Raw genomic sequence first — 18,043 nt, 5'->3', positions numbered from 1 at the left:
CCTCAGTTCAGACGATTAATTTGGTTTTGCTTCAGTCTCACCAGTGTAACAATGTGTGCATTACACACCACTTTTGTATACAACATATACTTTTATACATACATAACAAAAAATCCTTCAAACATGCAGTAATGTATAATTTCAGTATTACTTACAGCAATGCCAAATCTGGTTATATTGTCTTCATTGCATTTACCTATCACTGCTTTCAAGTTGGAGCCATCATGTGATTCACCGTCTGTCACAACAACCATGACTTTTGTGGCTGTTGGGCGTCCTCCCGACTCAGCTGAGAAGGCATACTGTCTGTTATAAAACATTGGGTTTATCAAACATCAATCCATCATGGATGGAATCCAGCACATACACTGAATTAGAACAAGTTGCTTCTGTAGTGCATAAGAAATGTAACCAAAGAAGCAGAAAAAAAAATAAATATGTAGGACTGGAAGGACTGGATGGTGTTTCTGATAAAAATGTGAATTCCAGGAAAAACAGTATTTTTTTTTTTTGTACAAAAATTTCTAAATGAAAAGGGGGTTGTATCAGAAGTATTAAAGTTTTAAGACACCAGGAATGGGCATCATCAAGCTCATACAAAATGGGACAGAATTATAATAGACTTCTCAATACTACTGCAAATATTGACTCCATTGATAGCTGAGCCTGTTCCTAAACCAAATTCTCAAGTTCATTTGATTCAGCATGTATTTTGGCCTAGAGTTCTGTACTTGATAAAATTTCAAACCAGCATCTTCTTGTTGAGAAATGGACCTGGTTTGTATATGTGATCCGAGTCATAAAACATTGGTTTAAATTTTCCCTATTTTTTCACACTCATGGCACTGCAGTGATAAACTGACAACAGACAAGATGTTTATATTTTCTCTGCAATCAACCAAAGCCTTATCTGCAATCACAAATGTTACTGGGCCCACTGAATCCCTGGATAAACTTTGCTTCTTTCAGTGGTTTTGTATCTTTCCTAAAACCTTGTCCACTCTGTTTGATGCACTGTCATGTTTAGAGATCTGTCATATAACAAGAAATTCTGCTGGCTACCAGAACTCATTTACAGTAGAGTTCAACCCAATGGTTAACAATATGCTTTTCAGCAATTCTAGTTTACATATTCCTGTACCAATCTGCACAAGACACTGTAAATGCACCTAAAGAATTCTGCCTAGTGCTGAGAACCTACTCCAGAGGCCCCGGGTGTATGGTCCTCCAGTGGAACAAAATCCATTATGTTCTCATTGCCACATAAGGTAGGTTACAACAGTTGCACAGTAAATCATCAATGCATCTCACCTTGCATTGTCAATGGCTTTGAAAGTATTAGTGAGATCTCCTCCCTTCTGAGATGTGTTCTCCATTGCTTTAACAACCTCATCCTTGGTTTGATATGTATTCAAGTTGAAGACTACTCGGGGATCATTAGCGTACTGAATTAAACCCACCTATGCAACAAAAAAATGGTGTTAGACTATGATGCTTTACAATTAGTTACATAGAGTCATGATGCTTACTTATGCGTCAGGTTGGTGTAAAAGTCTGCAAATGCATAGTTCTCTTTCAAAACATATAAAACCAATTAATATTAACACATTTGAAAAGCAAAGAAAGCTAAAATGCTCTTGCACTTTGTATCATTTGTTATGGACTACAGTATGTTACTGCAAATGATCTGAAAGAGTGGACATTAAATGTTTGCTTGGTTACTTCTGGAAGGGCTGATGGATAGCAATAATACAAGGAGCTCTGGGAAAAAAAGAGAAAATAGCAATAGTTCTACAAGCTGACAGCACCTCAGTCTGATCTCTTCTAAGAAAGTCCTAAAGGTTAGTTACTTCACAGCACTGCTAACCCTTCTTGTTTTTAATATAGGTAAAGCTAAAGATGTAAGATAAGATGTGCATTTAAAAAAGAGAAGATGCTAAAGGTGAGGTTCAGAAAGAACTGAGCAGGAAGCCTAGCTTTTAAGCACCTCACTTCCAAAGTAGCCCAAGGAAGAAGGCAGCCTTTGGGAGAGAGATTTCCAATGCCCCAGTCTTTGTTCTCAGAACTGTTTAGGGAAAATGGACAACTGTAAAGACAGAAGATGTTTAAAACAAAAAAACCAAAAAAAACAACAAAAAAAAAAGGCAATAAAATTTTCCTTACCATCATCAAATCAAAAGGAAAAAAACCCCTCAAAGATCAGTGAGTAAACCAGCAGGAAAAGTTCCTGTTTTAAAGATGCAGCAGTTGGAAAGTAAGAGTTGTATGAAAAGTCCATTAAAAGTCTGTTCTACTTTTATCACATCCCCAAAGGCTATTTTCAACTACTTTTACATCTAATGCATGAAAGAGATCTGACTCCCCTAGATACAACATAGACTTCTATTTTAGTTAATTTCTATTTTGGATCAAATTACTAATCCCTTTTGAAATAGGATAACCATGAGATAAAATCCCCAACACTGAGTAGGATAACTGTGTAATCTGTGGCTTTGAGTGAGGTAATGTAGTTACACAAAATCATACTTGGTTTCCTTTAAAATTGATTGGTTTAGGTTTTGTTTGGGTTTTTTTGGTCTTTCTCAAATATGTCTTTGACTTACCTGGGTCTTGTTAAGGCCTATGTCTAAGCCTTGTACAAATTTTTTCAAAAATGCCCGCACTGCATCCCAGGGATAAATGCTGTTTGACTCATCACAAACCACCACAACATCTATAACAGAGGAACACTCTAAAACAAAAATAAGAAGTGGACATTAAATGCATTTGCAGTCTCAATATACTCCTCAGCTAAATCCAGAGGTGCATATTTAGGTCTCATACAGGCAACACTTCAGATCAGGAGGCTTTGCTAGAATGAGAACTCAATAAGAGGATATGTAGGTCTTAAGCCTGTGCTGGTGCAATGCCTCTGAATATAGAGAATTAAGACCATATATACATCAGCATTGGATCACAACTCGTCAGACTTTACATAGAAATCCCAGGACTTTGCTTTTGGCACATTTTTTTTTTTTTAAAGAAATCAAAATTAACCGTCCCCAACATAGTATCTCCTGATTTTGTTTGATATATTTTCGGTTTTTTTTTTTTTTTAATTGAATAGATTTTGCACATGTTGCCTTACTTTGAACAGCTGGAGAAAAGCTTCTTAAGATCTCAAAACTTGGACTGATTTCAGAACAAACTCCTGTTGCATAGTACTGTCTTCCACACTGCTGTGCCCACAAGGGACCACAAGTCTTAAAAAATAACAAAAAAAGAAACGATAAAAATAACAAATACTTGTCTCATCATATCTACACACAAAACCACCACAAGCAGGACGACAGGCGTATAGGATCAGCGAAGCTCTCTCGGGTTATGGGGCCAGCCAGCGCCGCCTCCCTCACGCAATTCCTCAGGGAGAGGAATTCCCGCCGGCGCGGCCCCACGCCCATCCCGCGCACCCCGCGCTGCAGCGCCAACGGCGGCCGCCAGGTGGCGGCAGCGCTCCGCGCAGGCGGCCCGGGGGACGCGCGGCAGCGCCGAGCGGGGCGGGCAGGGAGCCGAGCCGGGAACAGGGACCCGAGCCGGGAGCCGAGCCGGGAACAGGGATCCGAGCCGGGAACAGGGACCCGAGCCGGGAACCGCGACCCGAGCCGGGAGCCGGGAGCCGGGAGCCGACCAGGAACAGGAACCCGAGAGGGGCGGGCAGGGACCCGAGCCGGGAGCCGGGACCCGAGCCGGGAGCCGGGACCCGAGCCGGGAGCCGGGACCCGAGCCGGCAACAGGGACCCGAGCCGGGAACAGGGACCCGAGCCGGAAGCCGAGCCGGGAACAGGGACCCGAGCCAGGAACAGGAATCCGAGAGGGGCGGGCAGGGACCCGAGCCGGGAACCGGGACGGGGGACCGACAGCTCGGACCCCTCCGAAGGCCTCGTCCCAAGGGGAATTCACCTCGCATTTACAGCGTGAATTGCACCACCTCCCGCCTCGCGGTGAGCACTCGGCTGCACCGGCGGGAGAGGTTTGCCCCTGGCTGCTCATGCCCCCCGGCTACGTGTGTCGTTGGCTTCGGGGGAAAATGACCCTGCTTCGCTGCTGGAAACTATCTCTGTAAACAGAAGTATTTTCAGCTGCATCATCCTGCTGTCATTCACGTCTTTCAGCATCTCTATATGTCCTGATATCAACCACGTATTAATACAGTATCTTGCCGTGAGAATATAGGGGGAGTTGAGTGTGTGTGTGTGTGTGTGTGTGTTTCGAGGTGGCAAGTCAGTGGGTGTATTTCCTTCTTAAAAGAAAACATTATACACTAGAGGAAATAAATATAACCTCTACATAACCTCTCCAACTGTTTCGTGAGAAATTGTAGTTTCCTTAAATATACACTCTGGTTGCACCCACCTTTATTTAGGAAAAGAGGGTCTTTTCTCAAGAATACTAGAGGGTAGAAAAAGTAATTAAATTCAAAAGTAAGTCGAAAATGAGCTAAATCCCCTATTTGATTTCCCAGTGAGAAACAACATCAAAGTATCCTAAGATATTTGACCAGATGGTGGATTTTGTAGATGAGAAAGGAAGTATATCCACATTATCTGATCTTGAGGTAAGTGCTTTTTTTTAGCTGCTACACAAGGCATGGCTAGTTCTTACTGAAAAAGACAGATTTTTAGAGAGGTGAAAGGTAGAAAATAAATCATCTCTATGGAGCTGGAGGAGGGTTACTGACCTTTAAAATTAATTTTAAGTTCTTTTTAGATCACTCTTATTTGCCCATTTTCTAACTTTTTTTTCTGTATTGGTGGTAGTTCAAAACTGTGATGTTAACCTTGGAGCAAAAATCAAAAATGTTCTAATAATTTCTGTTGATCTTCAGAGGAACAAAAACAGGGGAAAATTAATGTTCTAGCATAGCTTAAGTCAGAAATTTAAGATGCATCATTACTGAAGAGGAGATCACATATGAACTGAAAGGCAAGGAGACAGATGAACTTGAAAGGCAAAAAGTTACAAAGGGGTGGAGACTTGCCCTTCAGGACTAACATTAAGAAATGTGGACATAAACTGGAAGTCATTGAATGGAAGGGAGAGAAGCAGATGGACTGGGCACTGGGTGACTGCAGGGTGTCTGCAAGCATGCAGCCAGCAAAACAAATATGACTTAAAGATGTGTGACAAGAAGCTGTTGAGTTGGAGAAATACCAAATACACTGCATAGTGCCTGGGAAAGACTCACATGGAATACAGCAGAAACCTGTATGTCACTGATGTTTGAGAGAGACATATTTTAAAAACAACATTTCAGCCAAAAAAACTCTGTATTTGTTTAGCAAGGCAAAGGAGAAAGGTGGTTGTGAGCTGTCAAATAGAGAAGGGAGATTTCACATGCAGGGAGATGGGAGCTGCTTCTTGAAACTAAATGCACAACACTGCCCAGTAAACAAACTGATAAAAATTTAGGTGGGAAATTCATAAACACCATGTTAACTGTCAGTGAAATTATTCAGCACCTCTCCAACAAGACTAAGCATGCCTCAGAAAAATGTAATGAGTGTGTGGGAAACGACTGCCCTGTGCTTGGAATACCTGTGGGAAGCAATCCCCTGGCATCAAACAGCCGAAGCAGCAGGACTGGGAGCTGTAGCACAGACATGCCAGCCTGAGTCACACTCCCAAGCCAAACAGTCCAGGGACTGAGCATGCAGCACAGACTGGCACAGGCAGATGGAAGCTGAGAGAGACCACAGGAGGAAGGAGAACAGTGAGCTGGGAGGAGGAAACCCTGAAATAACCCACGGAGCCCATCACAGAGGCCAGCTGCAACAGAGAGAGTCTTGGAGCAAAGTCCCAGCTGGAAGCAGCTTGCAAATATGAGCAGGCTGTCCACGCATGGGGTTCAATACCTGCCACAACTAAACCCTGGGGCTTTTGGTATATGTGGAGGCTGAGTAACAGATAACCACCTGTCTTCAGAACCTCGTTCTCCTTATGTCAAAAAAGAACTCTTGTTGATGAAGATGAGACTGTTTATGTCTTAGAATTCAACATGGCTTTTTTGAGTTTTTTTTTTTTCTTTTTTAAATTTAAGGAGAATGAATCAATAACATGTGGAACAGGAAATACTTTTTAACTGAGAGAAGTTCAAATATTATTAGAAAATACAAATTTCCCTGCATGAGATATTTTATAACACTCTGGTTACTCATACTGACTAAAAGTGCGGATGCATAGGACATTAACATTAAATTAAAGTATTATTCAAGAGAGAGAATAAGTTTTTTTAATCAAGGCCTTTACAAGCCACAAGTCAAGAAAATTACTGTTGCTATATTTTGAAGTCATGAATAATTTTACTAGTTCCATGAGGACTGCTGGAAAGGTTGGAATTAGGCATACTTCTAAGTACTTCATGTACTACTTGTAACTACATGTTAATGAATATAATAAATACTTGAATAGTTTTGTGATTACTAGGAAGATGCAACAAAAAACCACAAAGTTTAAGGACAGCCTAGAGTTCTTCTCTCTCTACTTTATTGTTTTACTTACATACTGCGCATGGCTACATCAAACTGAAATACACCTACACACCAAGAGTTTTCATGCTTATGATTAGGATCATAAAAAAGTATATTCAACAGGCAAGTACTTCCTTTCAAGTAAGAATTATATTTTGCAGGCTCCAAAGACAGTGGTTTATGAAATATACTGAGAAATATACTGAGGAAATGCATCCTCTTCCAAGCTCACTAACCAAATAAAAGGGGCTAGGAATACTGATATCTCAGGAAAACAGTGCCTGTGCAAATGTGAATGATAGAGGAGAGACTGTATAAAGTCAATTGAAAGAACAATCAGAACTATACAAGATTGCATTAAATAGTTTAATGGTGGAAATATTCTTGCCTATATTGTCTGACTTAAATTACTGAGACATTAATTGGGATAAGATGTTTAGATAAACAACAAAGGAGAGACCTCACAATTTTTCCTGCATTAATGATACATTTCACAATTGATTTTGGGCCCTAGGTAATTGCAGTGGGATGTACTAATCCATGCTGCATAATAAAATACACTTAGCCTGGACTTATGAAAAAATGTAGAGAATTCTGGTTTCCTGATCTCTTCAGAAGGTTCTGTGTGTACTGCATATGATCTTGATACATACCAAAAATCCTCCAGTTTTTGAGTTCTGTATCAGAGTCAAGCCAAGGTTCATGTCCTCCTTAATTTCAGTCACATTTGGAATATTTATTAAAGCTGAAATAAAATTAGATTAAGAATGACAGAATAATAAATAAGATGCAGAAGTAATTTACTAAGTTATAATTTGTTTCAAAAACTTTCATAAGATTAGATTTTTTATAATCTAAGGTGCCTTTTCCAAATGGCTGCATACAATTCTGAGACAAAAGAAATAAAAGCCAATCTTTGGGGAAAAAAATTGCTAACCATCAAATATAGACATCAATTAAATATGAACATTTAGACTATCTGCCCACAAGAGAGCTAAAGGCAAAAGAGAGGAAGAAAAAAATCTACCTATTGCATGTTTTTGGCTGGCTGAATAGCTGCAGCTGAGTAGCTACTGTTACATTCCTCAGGACACCAGACTCCTCTGATCCAGTATCAGGCTTTAGACAAAAAACTGGAAGGGGCAGTAGAGGGCAGAAATTATCTGCACCACAAATAAACACAAAGGAGGCATCTCTGCACACCCTGCTGCCTCATATTTTCACTGTCTCCAAACCTGAACTCCATTTTATAGCTAGTTTGCAAGCACAGACACACACCCCTCCCTGGTTTAGGGAGGACAGGGACAGGCACCTGCCCCTGGATGCCAGCATGGAGCCCTGCGCCCACCAGCCACTGGCTTTGGGACCCACAGTGCTCCTGCTCCTTGGCTGTAGGGTAAAGACCCCAGGTGCTCCAGTGGGTGAAACTGGAGCCTCAGTGCCTCCAGCAGCTGGCACCACCTGGCCTGAGTCCAGTGGCAGGCACCAATTTTTGCTCAGACAGACAGATGTCTCATCAGCACTGAGGCCCTGCAGCACACACAGAATCTGAGATTATGCGGACAGCTAGTTAAGAAAAGTTTAATAAGGTAGATTGGCCTTGTAGATTGTGGTACAAGCACAAGGGAAAACTGAACAAGTGCAGCAAGACACTGTTAGTTAGAACGTACCTTGTAAATTCAATTTTTTGCATGTGTTTTTGGACACACCAACAGGACATGCATATATATCTCCAGTTCTGTTCACGGGATAGCCACTCCAGGGTGAACCAACCAACACCCTGAAGGAAAAGGAACTTCATTATGTCCATAAAGATACTGAAAAAGTTCAGCAGCAGCATTGATGGCAGACTATAGGTAACAGGTAGAGAGGCTTTCACGAGCACCCAAAGCATTCAGGTGTAGGAGTCTTCTGCAGAACTGTTCAAAAGCTTTACTTGCATGTCAATACACTGCACTGGATTCACCAGAGGCAGCTTTGGTGGAGAAGAAGAATGGGAGAGCCTTTGGGAATTCATCTGCCTCCAACACATGTACCATTTTTAATGTGACATTATGTCATAGGTCAGAAGAAATACAGTGAAGGTACTAATATATATAGACAGATAAAAATGTAGAAATGTATATGTTGGGGATCAAGATACATATTATTTATTTTTCTATCAGTTAATAGTTAACTGATTCCTTTTGGGTTATTCTTTTAACTGATAAGAAGCATTTTCTACAGGATCTGCTCAGTAACAATAAAACACTTATGTCTGAGCTTGAGCACTACCACACCTTGATAACCCTGAGTCAGAAAGAAAATACTGCAGGTGGTAACAATCTGATGCATAAAGTCTGTAATCCTGAACAAGAAATTTAATACTTATGATAATATTACCTGCAACACAAAGTGATTCATGTTGTCTGATTAATTTGTTTATCTGCCATAAGGTTTCCCCCCAACATCTGCCCCTCAAGACTCTTTATTTTTATCTGAAAGCCTTCACAAAAGTTTAGTTCACCTTCTTGGAATACTGCTTAAGAACACCTATCTTTCATCAAAAGTCTCTAAATGATGATCTCAAGGGTTATTAAAAATAAAGCAGATTATTGAAAATCGGGGACTGTGGGTATTTGCTCCAGCAGCAATATGACTTTTTTTTCAAACTGAACAATCCATGGTAGTAAGTAATACATTTTGGAGACTGTAGGAGGACAAGCAAAGGGGCCCCAATACAGAATATTGAATTCAATTAGAAATAATCTTTTTTTAGTCCGTCAATAGGTTGTTTAGAGCAAAATTGCTATTCTCTAAAATTTTATAGGTAGCTAACCTATACTTTTATACCTTGTGCTATTAAAAAAAAAGTGAAATTATTATATTTTAAGGCAATTTCTATATATATCATATTAACTTCCTAGGGATCATCTGATTTTACTGCTGTGATGTTAGTTTGAATAAAATGGTTATGACAAAAAGGAGTTTTACATGCACAAGAAAGAATTTTAGACCTTTCTAGTTTGCTCAGAGAAAATACTGCTAAACTGCAGTTTCTTTTTTAAGTTTATTTCACCTTGATTAAATGCAAATAACATTATTTTATCGGTTCAGCCAGGGGTTTGGTTTCAGATTCTCTTTCTTATGTGTCTGGATATTTTAAGAATGCCTAACTTCTTCTCAATTACCTTGTTGGAAAAAGGTGATCATGCAGGCAGCAGGAACAGGATTTCTATCTGTACTTCTATCATCTCTAAATATGCAACTTAGCTTCATACAAACACCTCTCTCTATCAAAACAATTGCAGTAGCTGTGAGGAGGCCTCTGATTTTCTTGGTTTTTTAATGAATGTTTCTAAGCCTTTTCAGCACAGTGGAAACAAGAACTGCCACAGCTCAGGACCAAGTAAATAGAGCTCATAAGCAGCTACTGCACTGGCCATGTGCCAACAGATAACATAATCTGCAAATACTTGCAGTGACACAGAGGGCTGGAGCTGGTCAATAGTGGGAGGAAGAAGGAGGAAGAACAGGAGGAAGACATGGTATTACACTCTCCCACCTTGCTAGGTATTAATGAGTTGGGTACAAGCATATAAAATGCTAACTGGGCTGATGGGAGAGAAAGTTTAAGAGTTTTTGTGGAAAGAGGAAACAGCTTTAAAGTCAATGGCAACACTGCATGTGCAATATCTGAAACTGGAACAGCTTTCCAGCATTAACTGTCAAACTGAACATTGCACTGTGTACATTTATAAACACTTGCATTTTCTTCTACTTTCCCAGAAGACAAACATATTTCAGAGTCCTTGCAGGATGACAGCTACTGTTCAGAGAATGGCCTTGTATCTTGGAAATACCCACTGCAACTACTCCCATCTAGTCATGAAACTCACTGTGAATCTCTGTGTTGTGCTGGCACAGCTCTGCAGCCACAGGTTTTCCTGAGAGCCCAGAGCACACAGTTTCACCCAAAAGAGTGAGTGAGAAGGAGAAAAGGAACAGAAGCATGCTTGAGCACCAGCTGACCCCAAATCCAAGCCTAACTCCAAACTACCTCCATGCTCCACCCCTGCTATTGGCAAAGAGACAAACATCATCCCTGCTCTAGCATTTGCTAAAAGCTGTTCTCTCCTTTTCAGCATGCATGCTTTTGCTCATTCCATGGGCATTATATGCCTCCTATTTTCCCTGCCCTCAACATTAACTGCAATCCAGACATCCACTTATACCAAGGAACTATCACTTCTAAAACTTGATATTCACAAGATAATTTTGCTTTTGCTACCCCTGAAACTAACATTGGGGTTACTGCTTGGTGCAAACAGGAAAATGTAAGACAAAACAAGATGAACTTTTCTCATTTTAAATCCAGATTTAAATCTATGCCAAATAAAGAAATTTAATTTTGTCTTTCATTTGTCTTGCACTCCCTCACAGTTTACTGGGACTTTTTTTATTAATTTATTTTTCTGTATCCCTTGTAGATTTGTAGAGTCTGTAAATCTCAATGTCATACCTATATTGCAGGCCAAAAAATGCCACTCCATACACAGAATTCACACATAGAACTGACTGTTACTGATGGTGATTTTCAGAAATGAGCAGAGTGATTAAACCCATTGCTTTATTTGACTTAAGTAGTCTAACCTGTCATCAATACGTGCCTGAGAAAAAATTATTTACTGACTTAGGCCAAGCTTAGCCCCCTACTTTTGCCAACCTTAAAGGCTCTAGGAAATAACATAATTTCTATTTCTTTTGTATTTTTTGCCTTACTTAATATTTAATACCAGCCTTAATCTATGTTAGAAATCAGAAAGTCCTACTTGCCTTTCAAAATTAACATAAACCATTACAGTAGGGAGTTACACAACACTGCTCTGGGAAAATGCATGTGTATCTTTCTGAAACATCAGAAGTGAAGACAGCAAGGGTGTATCTGGTTAGCATCCTGCTAACTAAATTTTTTTTTTTTTTACTGTAATTAGACAGGATACATGAGACAAAGCGAAACGGAATATATCAAGAAAGAATGCAAGAAAGCAGTACTAAAATATTTGAAAATGCTTGTTTCCAAATAAACTGTATCATGTATAATGTATTAATTAAGGCTCTTTTTCAGCCATGAGTTAAATATTTATTTTTACAAAACCTCTTTATGCATCCTTGCAGACCGTCTTTACAAAACACCATAGTGAGTATAATGTAATATTCTACTGATGTTATTATTCATCTCCCTAATCATTCTCCAAGGCGGTATACAAAGCAATGGCACTAGGAAGTCAAATGAAGTTCAGCAGCAATGCCTTACCACACAAGCTGCAGGAGTGGCAGATCAAAGTGCAACAGGAATTATTTCTGGGAAATTACACCATGACAAAGCTAGTAATCAGCAAACTGTGATGCAGCAGAAAGCAAAATCAGAATTCATAGTAAAGGGCTGAATTCCCAGCTGTTGTCTGAGCATGTTTTGTATTTCCTGTTTTCTTTATTTTTTTCCTCTCTTCTCATGTATTTGCTTTTTATTGTGTTGTGTTGTGTTTTGTTTTCTAAACATGAGGATGGCTAATAGGAAAATAAGAGTAGAAATAACCTTTTAGATTATCTGGCCTTTTTCCTACAATTACAGGAAGTGGTGAGTAGATATGAAGACCAGAAAACCCTTCACGCTCATAGATGCTTCTCTGCACACACTAAAGCATTTCACACCATCTAAAACTTTTGATCCTTTCAACAAGAATCAGAAGTTCCAAAACTACAGTGAGCTATGGCAAGATAGTTCGAGTAACAAACTCAGAAGTCCTAGAAAAAAGCAGCCAGAGCTTCCCCAAGCAGAAAAAGGGCAAACTGTGGTGCATGCAGTCAGGGAAAACAAAACTGGGTAAAGAACTCAGCATTAGCAGTGGTTCTGGCACTGAAAAGACAGAGCTGCAACAATGGCAGCTTCTGTTAGGAGAAAAAAAAAAAAAAACAACCAAAAAATTATCCTCCTCAAAAGAAACAGCCTTTCTCATTAAAATCAGAAAGCTTTGAAAATGTACTGATTTCAATAGGAGTTCATACAAAAATGTGTCTTTCTGGCAAAATATCTTATTGGTCTGAAGATGCTGCACAGGTCATCAGGAGAAAGGCCACTATATTTGGCAACCAGTGAGAAGTACGTAATGATTTTTAAAACTACTTTTGGTAGTGCAATAATTATGAGACACATAAATAACTGCACTGTATATTGTGTCATTACTGACATGTGAGATGAAACAAAATGTTTTAAGACAAAAATCCCACAATAGTAATTCAAAACCAAAAAAATTTTAAAAATTGCAAATTCTAAGCACTCAGGCACAGCTGAGCATGTGTCTGAAGACACGTGTGTGTAGAAAAAAGCATTTCACAGCTATCTACAACTATTTCAATCTTCCTCACCTGAGACAGCTATAAAACCAATTCTCAGCATGGAGTAAATATGGTTATCTCTGAGGAATATACTGTCAGCTGCTGTTCAGGGAATGCACATTCAAGATGAACTTGATAGGGTACAATCTGGCTTTCTAAAAGATTATATTTATAAAATAACAGAAATTTTAGTTTCAATTTAAGACTCAAATGTAGATTATCTCTTGACAGGGAGAACCACAGCATAAACTGAATTATGTTTCTGGTGGCTAATTACTTGTGTGGCCAACTGCTTTTCTAATTGATGAATTTCATTGGTATTTGCAATTTTCCTCAAGTTCATGGAAGAGACCCTGTGTTAAAATCCCAACCAAAAACTCTGAAAAACTTGAGCTGGGCTTGACTTGTAAGTTTGTCCTTATTTATGAGGCTCATCAATGCACAGCAGATTAGTGCCCAATTATCCTGGATCATCTGTCTTTAACACCGTCTTACTTGGTGGTTTGGGCCACAGTGTCCCAACATGTACCAGACTCTTCAATAGTCCTGCATTCCTTTTTGGACTGTTTTCCCTCTTCTCTCTGAACTCATCTCCAAGCAAAAGTGAAAACCAGTAACAGTTCTGCAAAGATTCTCTCTTTATCATTTCTTTAGTTCTTACTGCCTTAGGAGATGCAACTCCTGGAAATACTGCTGAATAACATAACTGGCTTTTGCTGTATTTCTGTAAGTCTCCTTTCTACTCTTTGAGTACAGGAGGTTTTTTAAAGCTGTATTTTATATAGCACCATGTGAACTTATTAAGCAAAGTCTGGGAAGTGATAAAATTTCTGGTGGACCTCAGATTCTGGATAACCTCATCTGGGGAGAGATGGTACCCCAGCAGCCCATGATGTGGTGAGCAGCCTCATTCTCTGTCCCTGAACAGAGTTTTCTGATATATCACATTCTTGCTCACAGTGACGCTCTCTCCACAAAAGCATATGATGATAAATGCTCCCCTCAGACAGAAAAATCACCCTGATCTTATCTCAGACTGTTTATCTTGTTCCCAATTCAGCCATGTCAACAAGAACTCTGCGCATGGATTGTAGCCTCCTCATGGCTCATAGGAGAGGACAACTCTACTGAGCAACTTGAAAGGGATTGAATGTTCTGTTTGTTTAGGTTGGGGTTTATTTTTTGTCTGCTTGGTTGGGTTTTTTGGTTTGGGTTTTAATTTTTTTGTTTGTTTGTTTGTTTGTTTTTAATAATGCATGCAAGATAAAGCTCTATTGTCCCAAGAAAAAGATAATAGCCTAGAAATTAAGAGAACAAGACAGTAGAACATGACTCACTTTTTTTTTAAGCTTGCCTAATGATTTTTTTGAGTGGAAGACTTAAATGACTTTTCTTCACTGAAGAGTTTCTAACAAATCCTAGTTGCAAGGACAAAAGCTGGTAAAATTTCCCTGATTTTTGGAGATAACATCAGACACCATGCTGTGAAAGATCTAATGGTGAAGTGCCTACATACAGAAAAATTTACCAGATTCAAAATATTCATATACTTAGGAGCAGATTGGTTGAACTCCATGGTCATAAAGGTCATTTCCAACCCAAATGATTCCATGATTCTGTAAGGTAGGACAAGTTAAACCATAGTTACTTTATTTTCTTTCTATCCAGCACACATTATTCAAGAAAGTGGCAGTGCAGGAGTTTTTATATTTGAAGCAAAACTAAAAGAGGGAACTATAAAACATAAATAGCTTGAATGGATCAGGCATCTATTGCTTCTTCTGCAAGCTTTCAGAAAAGCTCACTAGAAGTATAAAACACAACAATTTCTCCATATATGAGGGAAAAATGTTCAATTCAGTACTGGCACACATTCTTGTTCTCCTTCAATGGCTTTACAGAGAAGTTGGGGGGTTTTTTTGGTTGCTTTTTTTTTTTTTTTAAGAGATCTCTGATCTATGGGTGACTAAACACATAATTAAAGCAGGCAGAAATGTGGTGAGAAGCCACCACAGCATCAGATGAAGAGTGGGGGTAGGTTGGAAGCCTGCTCAGCTGAGGGAGAGAAAATGCCAAGGTTTTAATTCAGAGGCTGCAGCTCTGCTCTCCTCTCGCTGTGTCTCCTGGTCCCTGGAAGCAAACACTGCTGAGAAGTGGGGGCTGTATGTTTGTGCGTGCAGCTGACGACAGCAGCGCCGTGCCTCTGAGCAGCGCCGGCACAAACCTCTCACTGCCTCAGTGACTCTGTGCTGCTTTTCCAAACTTATAAACTTATAAAAAACTGCAAAATACATTTTCACATGTGACATCTTACTTTCTCTTTACTGAAAAAAGTGCAGTTAGTGAGTGGGTTGTCACAAAAGCAGAACTGCTGGTTTTTGGCTATTTGGGTTCTGACACAGTTCCTGTCCATGGAGGATGACCGGTCTGAAGTGTCTCAGTGTACTGTAATATGCACAGTCTCGTGTGGCTTTCTGCTCTAGACTTAAACAAATAGCCACTGAAGAGTTCAGTAGTTCTCAACTGCTTTCAAAGACTTGCAGTCCTTACACATAAAGACATCTTAAGATTTGTGCCTATTGAGGCTGCAGAAGAGGAAACAACATGTCTTCCACTAAATTCACTTACTCCCAATAATATGTTATAGTTCTTCTTGAAACCAACATTACTAGAAAAAATATTTTACTAATTGCTCATCAATCCCAATGTTGTGGCAACAGAGGATTTCAGGTCAAATTTTGTGGCTGAAGAGATGTAGTAAACACAATACTCTGCTATGATTGTGTTTTCATAAACATCCAAATACACTATCCCTTGCAAAGCCAATAGTTATTCCTGTATCAGACACAAAATTATATACATTTAGTTTAATTTTAATAATTAGAACTCGCTAGACCTAATAATTGGTTTTGACCTTAACAATGTTAAAATGGAAAAATATCCCACATATATGTAAAGAGTAACAAAGATGCTCTGGGTACACAAAGGAATGAAGTGCTGGTTAAAATTCTAGAGAAACTGTAAGCCTAAGGAAATTATAATATTGGAGATAAACTCAAAGATTACCATAAGAAAGACCTCGGGTTAAGGAAAGACATGATGTTAAGGAAAAAAGCGTGAACCATCACATGCACAAACTTTTAGAATATCTCAACTTTTGGTTTAATAACATTAAGTATTTATTTGTAAATAGATAGCTGTAATATAAAAACAAATTAGCCAGAATCCCTTTAAATGAGATGTGGAATTGTAAAAGAAATTTTAAGAGTTGCAACATTTTTTTACTCAACCTTTTAGTTGGACATAAACCAACCCATTCAAACTGCTTACCATTTGCCTTGTTCATTTATAAACTGTTGAACTGCATATCCAAACTGCTCTCTTGGTGGACCAGAAAATATTTTTGCTTCAAGGAGCCCAACATTGTAGGCTTCACAACAGTTATGAAGAATGCCTGTTAATAGAAAGATTATGATTATAACAGAAGCAATTAAAGAAAAATTTTGATCCCAGTGAAAAAGGCTCTCCATCTGCGATAACTCCCCCAACAGAAGAAAATAAATACAGCCTTTGACACATGCTTGAAAAAACAGTGATTTTGCCACAGTACCCTGGCCATGCGAAATGCCTCTCTAGCACTCTTTATGTGTGTTGTATTACTGTGGGCAGAGATCAGTGACTCATTCACTGTTTGCCTTAACAAAAGTTCCAGCATTACTAATGGGAACGTTTTAGCTGAAATGATTCAGAGGTCTGTTATCCTCCTTTACCTTCAGGCATAAATTAGGCTTACAGCACAGCAAATGCATCAACAGCCTGGTGAGGTACACTAGAATCACAGAATCTTTTAGGTTGAAAGAACCTTACTCAACCACTGTGAAATCCACCAATAAACCAGGTCCCCAAGTGCTACAACTACACATCTTTTGAAAACTTGCAGGGATGGTGATTCCACCACTTCCCTGGGAAGAGTGCTTCCATACTTGACAGCCTTTTCCAGGAAGAAATTTTTCCTAATGCTCAGGTTAAACCTTCCCCGGGGCAACTTGAGCTCATTTCTGCTCATGCTATTGGTTGTTACCTGGGAAAAGACACTGACCCCCACCTGGGCACAGCCTCCTTTCAGGTAGTGGTGGAGAGTGATAAGGTCTCCCCTGAGCCTCCTTTTCTCCAGGATAAACACCCCCAGCTCCCTCAGCTGCTCCTCACAGGACCTGTGCTCCAGACCCTGCCCCAGCTCCATTGCCCTTCTCTGCACTCTCTCCAGCTCCTCGGTGTCTTTCCTGCAGTGAGGGCCCAGAGCTGGACACAGCACTCGAGGTGTGGCCTCACCAGTGCCCAGCACAGGGGGACAATCCCTGCCCTGCTCCTGCTGGCCACACCATTGCTGATCCAGGCCAGGATGCCATTGCCCTTCTTGGCCACCTGGGCACACCCTGGCTCATGTTCAGCTGCTGTCACCAGCACCCCCAGGTCCTTTCCAGCCACTCTGCCCCAGCCTGTGGCACTGCCTGGGGTTGTTGTCACCCAAGGGCAGGACCTGGCACTTGACCTTGTTGAACCTCACCCCATTGGCCTCAGGCCACGATGCAGCCTGTCCAGAACCCTCTGCAGAGCCTTGCTGCTCTCCAGCAGATCAACACTCTCACCACCCAACTGGATGTCACCCGAAATCTGACTGAGCATGCACTCGATCCTCTCATCCAGGCAATGGAGATATCAAAGCAAAACTGAGCCTTGGAACACTGCTTGCGACCATCCACCAGCTGGGTGCAACTCCATTCACCTCAACTTTTCATGCTCAAATGAATGTACCTGCTAATACTGTTTATATTTGAGTTTGTGGCACTGGAATAAAAATGAGACTATCTGTTGCATCAGAAAACCTAAATTTCTGAGTCATTTCATTATCATGCCAGAAGCCTTTGTTTTCAGTCCAAACAGTCTGAACAGTTGTCCAAACAGGAAAACTTAGAACTACAAACATACAAGGTAGAACAGCATTAATGAATTGTGACAGTTAACATTGAATTCTACTTAGCTGTGGTTTTGTTCTTAATTGCTTTTCCTTGGGCACTTATGTGCCTGGGAATAATGGCGCACCATTCCATGCCATTTTGGAAGGAACCAACAATGTGGACTGGGGACAGAGTTGATTT

The 18,043-nt window shown here is 40.0% G+C and overlaps 2 protein-coding genes across 4 annotated transcripts in view; one reads left to right on the top strand and one right to left on the bottom strand.

The window, feature by feature from the left end:
* Positions 1 to 18,043, bottom strand: part of ITGA2 (integrin subunit alpha 2) — a 67,936-nt gene that overhangs the window by 32,763 nt on the left and 17,130 nt on the right. For 2 of the 3 annotated variants that reach the window (XM_038123794.1, XM_038123796.1), the window contains exons 2-8: positions 16,215 to 16,338; positions 8,177 to 8,286; positions 7,160 to 7,251; positions 3,128 to 3,242; positions 2,604 to 2,731; positions 1,312 to 1,460; positions 156 to 306 (exon numbers count right to left, since the gene is read on the bottom strand). In XM_038123794.1, coding sequence (XP_037979722.1) covers positions 156 to 306; positions 1,312 to 1,460; positions 2,604 to 2,731; positions 3,128 to 3,242; positions 7,160 to 7,251; positions 8,177 to 8,286; positions 16,215 to 16,338 — 869 coding nt within the window. Of the gene's footprint in view, positions 1 to 155; positions 307 to 1,311; positions 1,461 to 1,987; positions 2,577 to 2,603; positions 2,732 to 3,127; positions 3,243 to 7,159; positions 7,252 to 8,176; positions 8,287 to 16,214; positions 16,339 to 18,043 lie in introns of those variants that run through there. The other variant, XM_038123795.1, reaches the window with a different exon arrangement.
* On the top strand, positions 3,274 to 14,471 carry LOC119695392 (translation initiation factor IF-2-like). Its single transcript, XM_038123797.1, has 2 exons — positions 3,274 to 4,594; positions 10,275 to 14,471. Exon 1 carries the CDS (start codon positions 3,364 to 3,366, stop codon positions 3,955 to 3,957), a length of 594 nt encoding a protein of 197 aa, XP_037979725.1. The 5' UTR covers positions 3,274 to 3,363; the 3' UTR covers positions 3,958 to 4,594; positions 10,275 to 14,471.

Source organism: Motacilla alba, chromosome Z (genome assembly GCF_015832195.1).
Source record: "Motacilla alba alba isolate MOTALB_02 chromosome Z, Motacilla_alba_V1.0_pri, whole genome shotgun sequence".
Taxonomy (NCBI): domain Eukaryota; kingdom Metazoa; phylum Chordata; class Aves; order Passeriformes; family Motacillidae; genus Motacilla; species Motacilla alba.
This window is presented reverse-complemented; position numbering and strand designations above follow the sequence as displayed.

What these genes read in the sequence shown, in the direction of transcription:
- LOC119695392 (XM_038123797.1), top strand. Translation starts at nt 3,364, where the DNA reads ATGGGGCCAGCCAGCGCCGCCTCCCTCACGCAATTCCTCAGGGAGAGG.